Source organism: Erpetoichthys calabaricus, chromosome 7 (assembly GCF_900747795.2).
Source record: "Erpetoichthys calabaricus chromosome 7, fErpCal1.3, whole genome shotgun sequence".
NCBI classification, from domain to species: Eukaryota; Metazoa; Chordata; class Cladistia; order Polypteriformes; family Polypteridae; genus Erpetoichthys; species Erpetoichthys calabaricus.
In genome coordinates, this window is record NC_041400.2 from 189,538,160 (window position 1) to 189,555,687 (window position 17,528).

Below are 17,528 nucleotides of genomic sequence, written 5' to 3' on the forward strand. Positions count from 1 at the left end.
ATCTTCGTTTCTCATTGCCAATGGCTCATCCCCACCTCTGCCACCATTTGTGATGGTCCGGGTCGGCTCCACATTCCTTGATTGCTTGAACCCGGAACCGTCAGTAAGGTACCCGAGGATGAGTTATTTGGTTATTTTATAAAATCTAAATCTTGGGACGTTATGGTCAGACGACACAGCACACTAGTGAGACCTCATCTGGAGTGCTCTGTGCAGTTCTGGTCACCACGGCACAAGAAAGACAGAGCAGCACTTGAAGCCATGCAGAGGAGAGCAACCAGGAGCATCATGGGACTTAAGGACATGACCGACTCAGAGAATTAAACCTGTTTAACCTCGAGCAGAAAAGAACTGCATGGGCACCACAAAACACTCAAAAGGCATTGATAAAGCAGATCCAGCTGGATTCTTTCAGTTTAAAGGTGAAACACAAACTCGAGGACACGGGTGGAAATGAAGGGGGACTGCATTTATGACTGAGAGCAGGAAGAACTTCTTGACGTAAAGACTTGTGGGAATCTGGAAGAAAACGACCAAGTCGTGAATCAGAAATATTGACGACCTTTAAGAAGACTCTGTATGAAATATTGGGACACCTCAGCGATTTAGCTAAACAAATGAGGGACAAATGGAATGAATGGTCTCCTCTCGTTTGACTTGTATGTTCTTATTGCACCCAGGAAGTACTTCCAGCCCTGGGGGAACCACCCGGAAACATGGAATCCTCCTCCTCCTATCTGTAGCTCCTCCTGTCAGCTTCCAAGAAATCCAGCAGGGCTGTCCATCAAGACAAATAAACGCCTTTCGGGTGTGTAAAGTGGAAATCCACCAGAGAGCTGCTGTATGTTGGGGGGCACATGGACCTGGGAGGCAGTCCCCTTCCTATACATCTGTTGTAATGGCCTCCTGACCAGGGAGTTAACTCCTTGGCAAACCTCTAAGTAGGATCTGGCTCATCCCACCTCTGCCACCATTTGGGACATCATGGCTATTAGCCAAACCAATGAGCGACAGGTGGGCTCACCTCATTTGTCAGATTTCTGATGTTCTTATGATGTTATGTTTATGCCAGGGTTCCTCTTCTGGCTTATGTTGAAATTTTTTTTTTAGGTTGTCGTTTTTTCATTTTTATAATAATAATTCTTTACATTTATATAGCGCTTTTCTCACTACTCAAAGCACTCTTCATACAGGGAGGACCCAGGAAGCGAACCCATAGTCTCCATACTGCAAAGCAGCAGCACTACTACCACCCTATTAATTATCTTATTATTGTTATATTTTTGTTATTTGTCTTATTATGTACAGTATTTTTCTGGGTGTGTAATTATGTCCTCTGATGTTCCTTGTATTTTGTGGGAGGATTTGCAAAGAGGCGGGGCCACCTGTCCATCACTGTTAAAGGACTGCCCCCCTACCAATAAAGATATTTGGGGGTGGGGAGGGGAGGGGGGTATTCATTCAGTTGCAGTCAGGTTTTGTGTTTATTCTGAGCGTATTGTCTCTTAACTTGTTTTGCTCTGTTTTATAGGGTGGTGGATTGGGTGTCGGGTCTCACTGGGTCTTATCCTTCTGTCTGAGAGGCAGAGTTCAGTCATCAGGAAGACGGACTTTAGATGCTGCCTTCCGCTGAGCGAAGTACTGTGAGGAGCAGGAAGAAAGAGAAAGCCTGGTTGCTTCCACTGTCTGTTTAAGTATTTGCACCTCACAAAGTTAGAGAGTTCCTTAGAAATCACTGGGGTGGCACGGTGGTGCAGTGGGTAGCACTGCTGCCTCGCAGTTGGGAGACCTGGGGACCTGGGTTCGCTTCCTGGGTCCTCCCTGCGTGGAGTTTGCGTGGGTTTCCTCCGGGCGCTCCGGTTTCCTCCCACAGTCCAAAGACATGCAGGTTAGGTGGATTGGCGATTCTAAATTGGCCCTAGTGGATGTGTTTGTGTGTGTCCTGCGGTGGGTTGGCACCCTGCCTGGGATTGGTTCCTGCCTTGTGCCCTGTGTTGGCTGGGATTGGCTCCTGTGACCCTGTGTTCGGATTCAGCAGGTTGGAAAATGGATGGATAGAAATCACTGTTTGTGATGTGCTATCTGTTGGAATAATGCCAAATGCATTTTAATTTTCTTTGTTTAATGCCATTCGGTATGAAATTTGTAAAAGCATGTTAAAGTTGGTGATGCACCATCTGTTGGAATGACAAATGCATTTTGGATGTCTTTGTTTAAAGCCAGTTGGTATGAAATTTGTAAAAGCATGTTAAAGTTGATGATGCGCCATCTGTTGGAATGACAAATGCATTTTATATGTCTTTATTTAATACCATTCAGTATGACATTTTTAAAACCATGTTAAAGTTTGTGATGTGCCATCTGTTGAAATGCCAAATGGATTTTAATTTTGTTTGTTTAATGCAATTCAGTATGTAGTTTGTAAAACCATGTTAAAGTTGGTGATGTGCCATCTGTTGGAATGCCACATGGATTTTAATTCTCTTTGTTTAATGCCATTAGGTATGAAATTTGTAAAAGCATGTTAAAGTTTGTGATGTGCCATCTGTTGGAATGACAAATGCATTTTGTATGTCTTTGTTTAAAGCCAATTGATATGAAATTTGTAAAAGCATGTTAAAGTTGATGATGCGCCATCTGTTAGAATGCCAAATGGATTTTAATTTTTTTGTTTAATGCAATTCAGTATGTAGTTTGTAAAACCATGTTAAAGTTGGTGATGTGCCATCTGTTGGAATGCCACATGGATTTTAATTCTCTTTGTTTAATGCCATTAGGTATGAAATTTGTAAAAGCATGTTAAAGTTTGTGATGTGCCATCTGTTGGAATGACAAATGCATTTTGTATGTCTTTGTTTAAAGCCAATTGATATAAAATTTGTAAAAGCATGTTAAAGTTGATGATGCGCCATCTGTTGGAATGCCAAATGGATTTTAATTTTTTTGTTTAATGCAATTCAGTATGTAGTTTGTAAAACCATGTTAAAGTTGGTGATGTGCCATCTGTTGGAATGACAAATACATTTTGTATGTCTTTGTTTAAAGCCAATTGGTATGACATTTGAAAAATCATGTTAAAGTTGGTGATGCGCCATCTGTTGGAATGCCAAATGGATTTTAATTTTCTTTGTTTAATGCCATTTGGTATGAGATTTGTAAAAGCATGTTAAAGTTGGGGATGCACCATCTGTTGGAATGACAGAGTAGCAACTGCATGTTCACACAGATGCGCAGACACTTGTCCTTTTATTAAGGTGGATATATAAAATTGAACATTACCTCACATTTGAGAATTTTTTAATGTTTATATTTTTCATATTTTTTAATTAATTTCAATTTTAAAAAAAGTTGTTTCATTGTTAAAGGTCCCTCATCTCTCACTATATTTTCACTTCCTTTTTGTTTCAGGACCGGAGGTCTGCGTGTTCCAGTAATATGACAGAATATGGATCAATTAGGAGAGCTTCTTCCTTGTATGACCTTGATGGACTCATTTTGACTGTCAGCCTTCCAGGAGTAAAAATATGGCCACAATCGTAGTCCATGTGTTCATCACCTTGAACAGCAGACAGAACGATAGCATCAGGTCCTTGAGGCTGTGCCATGTAATGATCTGAGCTCCACTGACAGCCTTACAAATCTTTACTTTCCGAGACATCTACACCGCACGCTTTAGAGGTGTCAAAGGGGTCATATTTCAGAATAATTACAATAAAAGAGCAAACATTACCACAAACACTAGAAACAGAAAAGTCCCTCAAATCAAAGTGATATCCTCATCAGTGAACTTCTGTGTATTTACAGGCACCATAACATAACCCCCCCCCCCCCCCCCCCCCCCCCAACAGCCTCGGTAATAAGCTGCCAGGACTGTCTGATGCAGTACTCCCCACGCAGCCCTGCAGAGATCTTTTATAGCAGCGAGATTTCTGCAATATTCAAGGCAGAGACATTTTTCAATTCGGTGCAATCGCCGCTGTGACAGTGATTCAGTTGCTTGGAGCTCTTGTAATGAAATTATATTCCCCGGGTGACGCTATGAGCGTAACTGTGTGATTAATCATATTGGCAGAAATCAAAGCAGAGGTCAACTCGTCGCGCTTTCATTAAACACATATAAAGAGTTCCTTCACTATTAGTGATATCAACAATAAAATCCGCAAAAATGAAACAATAGCCCCCCTGTTGCAGTACCCCTGTCATAACGAATGCTGCACTCTTTATAACTTTGTCAGCCTGCAAACTCAAAACGCCGTTATGCCATTAGGCACTCAGTGGAGCGCAAACATGCAGCCCGACATCCAGCCGTCCGTGTGTCCGCACAACGCGGAGGGACAGACATGCAGAACCAAAATCCAGCAATCTAAAAATAATGTGTGTCCCGCAGTTTATACAGCAGCGGAAATAAGTAGTCGATACGTCAACATTTATGTCAATAAACACAATTCAGCTATGCACATGAAATTTAGCCCATGCATGGGTATAGATTTAATAAAACGACACAGACACAGACGTCGCCACGTTCTAATCCATAAAAAGATTACGTGAAAAAATGGAATGAATGACACAGGGAAACAAGTACTCAGTACAATAAGGAAAAGCAGTAAAGAAGCCGACTCCACTCCTGCATGTGCTAATAAGAATCAGCCGGGTTAATAAATATCGATGATGTGGGACGGAGCGACTTGCAGAGTCCCAAAAATAATTAAACCCCGTTTAATTGCAAAGCCACTGAAAGTTTGTAGCGTCGACAAAATAAACAGCCACACGGGGGCGCCAAATCACAAACTCTCACTTGTAGCACAAAGGAGGGATATTGGAGCTCCACTCTGCGGAGAGTTCGGGTCACCTTTGATATGCTACTGACCGTTAGGGGCGGGGCTTGTGGTGACGACGGGGGCGTGGTCACTCGGTCTCCTGGGGCTCAGAACTGCGAAGTAAAGAAACTAAACCAGTGGTGTCTAACTCCGGTCCTGGTGGGCCGCAATGGCTGCAGATTTTCATTCTAACCCTTGTCCTAATGGGCCAGCAGTGTTCACTGCTAATTAACTCCTTTCCCCTTCATTTGAATAGCCCTGTTTTAAAGGATTCAGTCCTCTGAATTGATTCGTTTCTTCATTAAATGGCAGCCAAACAGAAATGAGATGTGAAACGAGCCAACAGATGACCAGCTAAACTGGAATGTCAAACTCCAGCCAATTTCACTCCAACCAGTTCCTTAATGAGAAGCCGATTCTTGCTGTTAATTAAAGCCGTTGTTGAATATCAGGATTTGTTGCTGCTCTCATTCTGCCACAGCTTGTTTTTTCTAAGATGGTTTGGTGACCTGAGCAGACCAACATGACCGAGACCCTCACATTTCTTTATTTTCAGGTGAGCTGGTCATGTGGCGGCTGGTTTTGTGTCTCATTATTGTTTGGCTACTCATTAAAGAAAAAGAAACAACTAAGGGGGTCTGAGTCACGTCAATTCAAACTGAGGCAAAACAAGTTAATCAGCAGAACAAACGGCTCACTGATTAAGAAGATGGTTAGAATGAAAACCTGCAGCCAACTGTGGCCCACCAGGAATGGAGTTGGACTAGACCACTGGTGACAGCAACCCACCTGTGCCGCATACCTGAACAGAGCTGGCAAGGTGGTACTAAGACACGTATGTGTGACACTGGGTTAGAACTTCCACTCTTTGAAACAGGGCAACCCTACAAAGACCTAAGGCAGAAGGTGGCATGGCACTACCTAACTTTCAGTTTTATTACTGGGCAGCAAACATACAAGCTACAAAAACCTGGACATGGACACAAACAGATGAACACACACAGGCTTGGTCTGTAAAAAAAATAAAATCCTTCAGTACTTCTTAATATTCCTTGCTTTGCACCCCAATAAATACAAGTCATCACTAAAATACTAACAACCCAAATAGTGCGTCACTCACTCAGAATATGGAGACAATGTAGGAAGCACTTTAAGACAGAGAAGCTTTCATCTGTGGCACCTCTGCATGATGATCACCTTTCTCCACCTTCTCAAACGTACGCAGTTTTTAATGCCTGGAAAACTTTCGGGATTAAATCATTTAGAGATCTGTACACAGACAACGTCTTTGCATCCTACGAACAATTACACTCCAAATTGAACTTTCCAGCAACACATTTCTTTCACTACCTTCAAATTAGAAACTTTGTTAAACAGAACCTGCCTGATTGTCCTCACCTCCCACCTTCCTCTATGCCGTTAAAAATAAGGTGGTTCAGACTATTATGCAATAATAATTATGCAATAATTGCATAATTAGATCTGGACCACCCTGTAATATTGATCAGTCTTGAGGACTCAGACAGCATTTCTCTAACATATAAAACCATTTTACAGTCCCTCCCTTTCAAAGATCCCAGAGTACAGTGGGAAAAGGATCTCTCACTCAACATCTCAGAACAGGAGTGGAAGGTAGCAATGCAGAGAATCCACTCGAGCTCCATATGTGCAAAGCATACAATTATCCATCCATTTTCCAACCTGCTGAATCCGAACACAGGGTCACAGGGGTCTGCAGGAGCCAATCCCAGTCAACACAGGGCGCAAGGCAGGGAACCAATCCTGGGCAGGGCGCCAACCCACCGCAGGACACACACACACACACACACCCATACTAGGGCCAATTTAGAATCGCCAATCGACCTAACCTGCATGTCTTTGGACTGTGGGAGGAAGATAGATAGATAGATAGATAGATAGATAGATAGATAGATAGATAGATAGATAGATAGATAGATAGATAGATACTTTATTAATCCCAAGGGGAAATTCCACGCAGACACGGGGAGAACATGCAAACTCCACTCAGGGAGGACCTAGGGAGCAAACCCGGGTCTCCTAACTGTGAAGCAGCAGCATTACCCACTGCGCCACCGTGCCGCCCAAGCATGCAATTATTCAACTCAAAATTATATATCGAGCACATCTGTCTCACTTAAAATTGTTCAAAATGTTTCCAGGGCGAGATCCAACCTGCGAATGTTGCAATCGAGCTCCAGCCTCACTGGGCCACATGTTTTGGGCCTTCACCAAATTAACATCATGATGGACCAAAATCTTTAAATGCCTATCAGACAGCCTGGGTGTCACAATCCCTCCTAATCCACTAACAGCTGTGTCTGGTGGGCTCACAGAGGGGCTCAAAGTGGAGAAGGACAAACAAACTGGAATGGCCTTTACTACACTATTGGCATGTAGACTTATCTTGCTTAACTGGAAGAATCCTAACTCACCTTCTCTAAGTCAGTAGGTAACTGATGTTATATATTATTTGAAACTGGAAAAAATCAAATTCTCACTTAGAGGATCTGTGCAGAACTTTTTCAAAACCTGAACATTTTAGAATAAGCGTTTATTTTGGGGGAAAGAGTTATCCTCCCTCTTTTCTACTCTTAAAAGTTTTACTCTGGCTGTTGGCCTTCCTCTCTTTCTCATGACTGGGGGGTGGGGGGGTTGAAATGAATTTAGTTTTGTTAAGTTTGACTTGATTGTATGGAATGTCACATGCTTGTAATAAATTCAATAAAAGGAAAAAAAAAGAAGTGCATGGTGCAATTTTATTACAGTCATATGAAAAGGTTTGTGAACCCCTCTTAATTCTTTGGATTTTTGTTTCTCATTGGCTGAGCTTTCAAAGTAGCAACTTCCTTTTAATATCTGACATACCTTATGGACACTGTAGTATTTCAGCAGTGACAATACGTTTAATGGATTAACAGAAAATATGCAATATGCATCATAACAAAATTAGACAGGTGCATAAATTTAGGCCCCCCAACAGAGATAGTTGAGCCTCCTTTTGCTAATCTAACAGCCTCTAGACGCTGTCCTCCTATAGCCTCTGATGAGTGTCTGCATTCTGGATGGAGGTATTTCTGACCATTCTTCATACAAAATCTCTCCAGTTCAGTTCAATTTGATGGACAGCCTGCTTCAAATCATCCCATAGATTTTCGATGATATTCAGGTCAGGGGACTGTGACGGCCATTCAAGAACATTGTACTTCTCCCTCTGCATGAATGCCTTTGTAGATTTCCAACTGTGTTTCGGGTCATTGTCTTGTTGGAATATCCAACCCCTGCGTAACTTCAACTTTGTGACTGATGCTTGAATATTATCCTGAAGAATTTGTTGATATTGGGTTGAATTCATCTGACCCTCAACTTTAACAAGGGCCCCAGTCCCTGAACTAGCCACACAGCCCCACAGCATGATGGAACCTCCACCAAATTTGACAGTAGGTAGCAGGTGTTTTTCTTGGAATGTGGTGTTCTTCTTCTGCCATGCAAAGTGCTTTTTGTTCTGACCAAATAACTCCATTTTTGTCTCATCAGTCCAAAGCACTTTGTTCCAAAATGGCTTGTCTAAATGAGCATTGGCATACAACAAGTGACTCTGTTTGTGGTGTGAGTGTAGAAAGGGCTTCTTTCTCATCACCCAGCGATACAGATGTTTGAATTGTAGAACGATGTACAGATACACCATCTGCAGCCAGATGTTCTTGCAGGTCTTTGGAGGTGATCTGTGGGTTGTCTGTCACCATTCTCACAATCCTGCTCATATGCCGCTCCTGTATTTTTCTTGGCCTGCCAGACCTGCTGGGTTTAACAGCAACTGTGCCTGTGGCCTTCCATTTCCTGATTCCATTCCATACAGTTGAAACTGACAGTTTAAACCTCTGAGATGGCTTTTTGTAGCCTTCCCCTAAACCAGGAGACTTAACAATCTTTGTTTTCAGATCTTTGGAGAGTTGCTTTGAGGATCCCATGCTGTCACTCTTCAGAGGAGAGTCAAAGGGAAGGAAGCACAACTTGTAATTGACCACCTTAAATACATTTATATCTCGTGATTGGACATACCTGTCTATGAAGGCTTAACGAGCTCATCCAACCAAGTTAATCAGCATTGAGCAGTGACAGGCATTCAAATCAGCACAATGACAAGGGGACCCACATTTGTGCACAGCCAGTTTTTTCACATTTGATTTAATTTCATACAACTAAATACTGTGTCACTAAAAATCTTTGTTCGGAAAACACCCCATTACTCAGATGTTCCTAGGAAATGAAAGACAGACCACTGTTATCTTTATTGTTGAAAGGAGAGTCAATTATTATGCAGGCTGAGAGGTGTTCACAAACTTTTTTATATGACTGTAAATCAAAGTCCTGACAATAAAATGCAGTGAAGATCTTAATAAGTAAATAAATCAGTGCATAATGTGGAGGATAAAAATGAACAATAAATACTTTAAGATCCCAATGCGAGACCCTCTGAAGCAGCAGGTTGGGCTCCTCCACAAGACAAACATGGCTCTCTCCCTCTCTGTGTCTCTCCAGTTCACCCCAGGGGTCCTGCCACCTGGACTCCTGTCCCACCTGCCCGCAGTGGAAACAGCCGAGTCACACCTAGCCGGACCTCCATCTTCCCAAACACTCCATCAGCACTTCTAGGATCCCCAAGAGGGTCGTTCCCCAGTCAGTGCTGTTAATAGGGGGCATTCCTCGTAATGCCATTGCCTCTTCTCCTCCTCCTCCTCCTCCTCACATTCTGGTGCTCCTGACTTTGCCTTAGTGTTTCTTTTCCAACTCCTTTTTCTATTCTGCTTGGACTTGCTTTTTAAATGTTGCCGAGTGTGGGTGCTTCATTATCGAGGACGTTGGCCAGACTGTACGCATCTGCACGTGGATGCAAGCACACCAGTTCCCCCATTAACAGCCCCTGGGGCTACTCCACCATGTTACTACACACCAGTGCCCCATTGTCCTGTTCTTGGCTGCACTGAGTTTCTAAGAACATGTGCCGCCATGGATCTCACTTCACGACAAGGGGTAGAGGCAGAGAGCATCACAACAGGACTGTGGAGTAACACAGCAATGGTGCCGATTACCAATGGATTTCTGAACTCCTCTAAGCACCACTAGGTCCATCATCTGCAAGTGGAAGGAACATCACTCCACCATCAACCGGCCATGCACAAGACCAAGCAGTCAGAAGGTTAACAGAAGAGTAGTCCATATGGCAAAGACTCCACCCAAAGAGCTCCAGAAAGACCTGGAAACGGCAGCTACAGTCACCACACAGAAGACATTAAATGGCACTGGAAGACCCCATTACTGAAGCAAAGGCACATTGAAGCTCATTAGAAATTTGAAGTTGGACTAAAGCCACTTCTTTATTCAAAGAGTTGTGGGAATCTGGAACAAACTACAGAGACATGGAGCTGAAGCAGAAACCTTGAGAGGCTTTAAGAAGGACCTGGTGACTTATTGGAATGCCTTTTGCTATTAGCTAAACAAACAAGTGACAAATGGAGTGAATGGTCTTATGTTTCCCATTGCACCCTGGAAGCACTTCCACCTCAGGAGGAACTGCCCTAAGACTTGAAATTCTCCTCCCTGCAGCTGGCCGCCCAACAAAAAAAGGATAAATGTCTGTGTGGCATTGTGTCCATCCAGTTGCTGTGTCTCTGTCATTCCAACAGATGGTGCATCACAAACATTTGTAGTAACAAAAAATGTTGCATTTGCCATTCCAACGCACATCACAAACATTAGCACTGCTTTTCAGAATGCAATACCATCTATCCATCCATCCATTATCCACCGCTTATCCAAGGTCGGGTCGCGGGGGCAGCAGCCTAAGCTGGGAAGCCCAGACCTCCATCTCCACAGCCACCTCCTCCAGCTTCTCTGGGACAACCCCGAGGCGTTCCAAGGACAGCCAGGAGATATAATCCCTCCAGCGTGTCCTGGGTTTCCTCCGTGGCCTTCTCCCAGTGGGGCATGCCCGGAACATCCTCCCAGGGAGGCGTCCAGGGGGCATCCTAACTTGCTGTCCTAATGCTAATGCTTTTCAGAATGCAATACCAAATCAATTATATAGACTGTATTGCCAAAAGTACTGAGACGCCTGCCTTTACACACACATGAACTTTAATGACATCCCATTCTTAACACATTGGCTTTAATATGGAGTTGGCCCACCCTTTGCAGCTCTAACAGCTTCAGCTCTTCTAGAAAGTCTTTCCACGAGGTGAAGGAGTGTGTTTATGGGAATTTGTGACCAGGAGAGCATTTGTGAGGTCAGGCACTGATGTTGGACATGGAGGCCTGGCTCGCTCGCAGTCTCTGCTCTAATTCATCCCAAATGTGTTCGTTCTATCAGGTTGAGGTCAGGGCTCTGTGCAGGCCACAAAAGTTCCTACACACCAAACTCTCTCCTCCATGTCTTTATAGACCTTGCTTTGTGCACTGGTGTGTGCCCAGTCAAGTTACCATCCCCAAACTGTTTACCGCAAAGTTGGGAGCATGAAATTGTCCAAAATGGCTTTGAATGCTGAAGCATTAAGAGTTCCTTTCACTGGAACTAAGGGGGCCAAGTTCAACCCCTGAAAAACAACCCCACACCATAATCCCCTCTCCACCAAACGTTACACTTGGCACAATGCAGTCCGGTGAGTCCCGTTCTCCTGGCCAGACTCGTCCATCAGATTGCGTGATTCGTCACACCAGGGGACACGTCTGCACTGCTCTCGAGTCCAGTGGCAGGCGGTGGGCTTTACACCACTGCATCCGACGCTTTGCATTGCACTTGATGATGTCAGGCTTGGCTGCAGCTGCTCGGCCATAGAGACCCATTCCATGAAGCTCTCTCTCTACGCTGCGCTGTTCTTGAACTAATCTAGAGGTCTGTAGCTATTGACTCTGCAGAACGTTGGCGACTTCTGCCCACCTCAGCGTGAGCTGTCCCCACTCTGTAATTTTATGTGGCCTACCACTTCGTGGCTGAGTTGCTGTTGTCCCCAATTGCTTCCACTTTGTTATAATACCACTAACAGTTGATCGTGGAATATTTAATAGCAATGAAATTTCACAAATGGACTGATGGCACAGGTGGCATTCTATCACGGTACCAGGCTTGAATTCACTGAGCTCCTGAGAGTGACCCATTCTGTCACAAATGTTTGTAGCAACCGTCTGCATGCCGATGGGCTTGAAGTTATACACCTGTGGCCATGAAAGTGATTGGAACACCTGAATTCAATGATTTGGACACATACCCAATACTTTTAGAAATATAGTGTATGTGTGTGATGGTCAGGTGTTCACCCTGGAGCTCCAAGTAAGTAGAGCTGACTAAAATGAGCACCAGTAGTGGTGAGCTGCAAACCTCTAGAGCTGTGCCTGGTAACATTAAGGTTAAGACGAAGGTTGTCTGACTCAACTAATGCCAAGTTCTGTCATATAAATTAATTACTTGGTGATCCTGGGTGGAGTCTCAAGGCTGCAGAGATACCAGACTCTTCCTAACGGTATATAATAGAGATATATGCTTTGCATTTGTCATTCCAACAGATGGCACATCAAAAACATTTGTAGTAATAAAAGATGTTGCATTTGTCATTCCAACAGATGGCACATCATAAACATTTGTAGTAATAAAAGGTGTTGCATTTGTCATTCCAACAGATGGCACATCGTAAACATTTGTAGTAATAAAAGGTGTTGCATTTGTCATTCCAACAGATGGCACATCGTAAACATTTGTAGTAATAAAAGGTGTTGCATTTGTCATTCCAACAGATGGCACATCGTAAACATTTGTAGTAATAAAAGGTGTTGCATTTGTCATTCCAACAGATGGCACATCATAAACATTTGTAGTAATAAAAGGTGTTGCATTTGTCATTCCAACAGATGGCACATCACTAATGTAAACATTGCTTTTGCAAATTCTTATACCAAATCAAGTATGAATACCTCCAGCCCAGAGTCTCCACCCTGGAGCTCCAAATAGGTGGAGTTGACTCCAATGGGCACTAATAGTGACGAGCTGCAGACTTCAAGAGCTCTGCCCAGTTACATTAAGGTTAAGATAAGGGTTGTGGGAGGGTTTGTCTGACTCAAATAATGCCAAGTACTGTTGTTTAAATTAATTCCAACTACTTGGAGCTCCTGGGTGGAGTCTCCAGGACGTAGAGATACCAGACTCTAAGAAATGGCATATGACAGAGACATATATATTATTGCATGTGTCATTCTAACAGATGGCGCATCACAAGCAAGTACAGTATATTAATGCATTTTATTACTGCAAATGTTTATGACATGCCATCTGTTGGAATGAAAAATGAAATGCAATTTTTTACTACATGCTTCACAAAATACATTCCAAAAGATGATGCACTGCAAACGCTACTGCTGAGGTCTACATTGAGTACTTAGATTTCAACCTGTCTTAGATGGGTAACACAACAAACACAAAAATAAAACAAATTGCACTGAATTGGGTTTATGATGGCGTTCTCAATTGTTCATACAATATGCTTACCTGGGTTAGGCTGAAGGTATTCTGTTGTTCTGGCCATTATTTCCAATACAGCTCTGCTTGTGATGTCCACTTTCTAAGAAAACAAAGAAAGCAAAATACCAAATAGTTTAGGATATGATGACACCTTCACTGTTTAATTTAGCTTTGTTGGTTTAAGTGAACACAATTCTAAAAAATCTCAATAAAGCAGCTGGGGAGCCGTTGATAAAGAAATAAGGGCACATAGCCTGGCAGCCAGGAGGATGAGCGTGAAATGAGAGCCTTTAAAGTTAAGAGTTCTGGATATGCATATGGCCTACAGCATGGTCCTTGGTGAGACATTTTAGTAGCCTGTACACAATATGTAGGGATGTCAGCCTTCATTATTATATAAGCATCTCTCCACACCCCAAAGTAACACTTCACAAAGGTGCAGCATGAGATCCTTCAAACTTCAAAACTCAGACTTAAAGTAAATCTCAGGGGAAATGCTAAGCCCTTCAGAACAGACTCATAACATCCTGCCATCAGATCACAACATAAAGGAGCAAATCAGATTTAGAACTCAGTCCACTTGTGCACTTACGGAAGTCCTTTGGTCCAAATATCTCCCAAAAGTCACAAATGTTCAGACCTAGACTTTCCAGACTTTAGCAGGTGATGTGACCAACTTAGGGGCACACAGTGACAACCAGAAGGCATGGAATGTGCCTGAATACTTGGGCTTATTTATTTTAAAAGCTTTGTAAAAAGCCAAATTTCACCCTGGAGACAAATACAATTCTATCTATCTATCTATCTATCTATCTATCTATCTATCTATCTATCTATCTATCTATCTATCTATCTATCTATCTATCTATCTATCTATCTATCTATCTATCTATCTATCTATTAATTATATATAGTGCCTTTCTTATCTATCTATCTATTAATTATATATAGTGCCTTTCTTATCTATCTATCTATCTATCTATCTATCTATCTATCTATCTATCTATCTATCTATCTATCTATCATATAGTGCCTTTCATATCTATCTATCTATCTATCTATCTATCTATCTATCTATCTATCTATCTATCTATCTATCTATCTATCTATCTATCTATCATCTATTAATTATATATAGTGCCTTTCTTATCTATCTATCTAATTATATATAGTGCCTTTCTTATCTATCTATCTATCTATCATATAGTGCCTTTCATATCTATCTATCTATTAATTATATATAGTGCCTTTCTTATCTATCTATCTATCTATCTATCTATCTATCTATCTATCTATCTATCTATCTATCTATCTATCTATCTATCTATACCAAATACTTACAGCTTCAACTGTGAAAAACAGGAAGGAGTGTCATCCATCCATCCATCCATCCATCCATCCATCCATCCATCCATCCATCCAGGAATGCCAGAACCAATGAACAGCAGTATCAAGCCCAAGGCAGTACCCAAGTCTGGACAAAATGCCAGTCCATCTCATGCCCAGACTCACATTTACTAGCAGCAGACCAAAGTAAAAGCAGAATAATTTCCCATTAGGATTAATAAAGTATCTATCTATCTATCTATCTATCTATCTATCTATCTATCTATCTATCTATCTATCTATCTATCTATCTATCTATCTATCTATCTATCTATCTATCTAATAAATTGAACTGTAGGCATGACACAGCATATGGTGCCCCTCCTGCCTCCACAAGATGCTGCCTTTCTCTTTTTTGTTTATTTTGTCATCCTATGACTGGCTTAATATTTTATATAGAGCCTTTTATTATATTATATTACATAGTGCCTGTCTATCTATCTATCTATCTATCTATCTATCTATCTATCTATCTATCTATCTATCTATCTATCTATCTATCTATCTATCTATCTATCTAGAAAAGAAATGGACACGGTGTAATGAACAACATGGATGGACTGCTTTTCTAACAAAGATGAACCTCTTTATTGGTCCTAGATTTGAGGCTGGAGTGCAGAAATCACAGTAATAGAAGCTCCAAGGGGTAGATCACCTTTCCAGACTGTATACTACCCCAATATGTTAGTGGGCACTGCCCAGGTACCGCAGGGCATGCTGGGAGTCACAGTCCCAAGGCAAAGCTCTGCTGAGTTCCATAGGTGCCTCCAGGGGAAGCTGTTGGGATGGACCATCCTCACTTGGGAAGCTTCCAGCTGACCTGGAAGGACTTCCTTCATGCAAGGTCAGCATAGTGGAAGTATTATATTTTACTATATTTTATATAGTGCATTTTATTCTGCTATATTATATAGGGCCACACTCAAGAGAGAGACTGTATGTAACAGCCTCGTGTTCGTATTGCTAGCGATGGGAGTTCACTGATTACCAGCCGCCCAGCAGACATAACTTTGCTAGCAACTGAGGCCACGATGTGAAGAGAAAACTGAAGTACCGCATGTAACAAGAAGGAGTGACTGAAGAAGCGAAGGAGAAGGACTCCTGAGTAAAGTAAGAAAAGCACTTTGAAGATCTTTCCACATGTACCGCAGTAAGCCAACCATAAAAAGAACAAAGCATCACCCACACCAAATGACAAGTACACCTGCTGTAATGGAGTCTCAGAGCACATTCAGTAGATGCCAGTAAGTTACAAAAGCACTTCCTAAAATGCCCATTAGAGGGGGATATGTATTATTAATAGTGGAGCTCATTTGAAAAATCTGTTTTTAAATATTATTTAAGACACGATAACTGCATCCGTTCATTGTTTTTTGACTATCTTATTCTTTATCCTGCACCAAGAATCAGACCGACTAAGTTAAGTTATCATTCATACTTTTCTTTCAAAATTCTTCATATCCACTCACTACACCCCAAAAATGTCTTCTTCTCAGCTTTACTAATACGTAAACTAAGGATTTACACTAATGATAAACTACCTCAGGAATCTGTTCCCTGTTTTGTATTATTGTTTTATTAACATTATTAACAATGCATTGTCACAGAAGCACTTCAGTGGGTCACCCTCCAGTTTCTGCCCAGGTATGTAATTCCACCCCGGATCCAGAGGGGGCACTGCTGCTAGCAGAAGAATTGGGAGAAAGCGCCCAGTGAGGGCAACTGACTCCGCCTCCTGCAGTCCCTGGGCCAACCAGGCGATCAGAGAGTAGGAGCTGCTCTGTAACCAAGATGGAAACGCCTACGTTTTGTCAGCCCACGTTGTTTGGTGGTTACAGTTTTGTTCTGTTTTAACACCATTGAGTGTTTGTTTTTGTTCTTTTCTCTAAGTAAAGGGGGATGTATGGGTTAACATGGGAAAGACACTATATAAATAAAATATATTACTATTAACACCTAAAAATGTATTTTTTGTTAAGCCTGTTATTCCCTCGGATGACTACAACATTTCTTTTCCATTTTTCTTTTTTATTAATATTCATGCGAAAAATATGTTTGATGGGAAACAGAAATGTTTACTGTCTTTTATTATATGGCCATTGTTACTTTTCTATGTATGTCCCTGCTGTCTGTATGGTAATAATCATCTTCTTGGGTCCCAGTGTGGTACAGATTTTCTTATTTGGGTCCTCAGATGAAAAAGTTTAAGAAGTCCCAGCAGAGGACTTCTGAAGCTCTGTAACGGGACGATTTATACTTCACGCTCATAGCTGCCACACATTACCCAGTGTTCATTTGACGTGACCTCTGAGCAGATCCTCAGAAATTAACGCGACGCGTGCGCGAGTTGCAGTACCAACAAAAAGTCGGGGGGCGCAGTGTGATTAAAGTTGGAATGTGACGTCAGAGTCTCTGTTTACTGCCGACATGTCACAGAAAGCCTGTATGCTGATGTGCGCGCTTCGATGTTTGATGAATGGTTCGATGTGGTGAATGAAGCAAAATGCCGACATACAGATGCATTCGTGGTGGTTTTATATTTCGAGAGTCACATATTCCCGATTGTAACGACACGATACATTTTAAAAGCCTCACATACCATCTTCTGTGTAGTCTTTCTTTTTTGCAGTATCAGAAAATATGGAAGCCAACAGAGTCCAAAATTAAGGACATGGTGAAAAGGTCTATTTTGTGATTAAAGTGGAAATTTCGGCTTTAATTTCAAAATGTCCACTTTAACCTCATCGTTTACTTTATCATTAAAGAAGACTTTCATAAATGTCATCTTAAAACCGACC

The 17,528-nt window shown here is 42.0% G+C and overlaps 1 protein-coding gene across 1 annotated transcript in view; it reads right to left on the reverse strand.

Annotated features, from left to right (window-relative positions):
* Window positions 1-17,528, reverse strand: part of LOC114654971 (endophilin-A1-like) — a 216,254-nt gene that overhangs the window by 48,256 nt on the left and 150,470 nt on the right. The window contains exon 3 of the mRNA XM_028805851.2: window positions 13,372-13,444. Coding sequence (XP_028661684.1) covers window positions 13,372-13,444 — 73 coding nt within the window. The remainder of the gene's footprint in view (window positions 1-13,371; window positions 13,445-17,528) is intronic.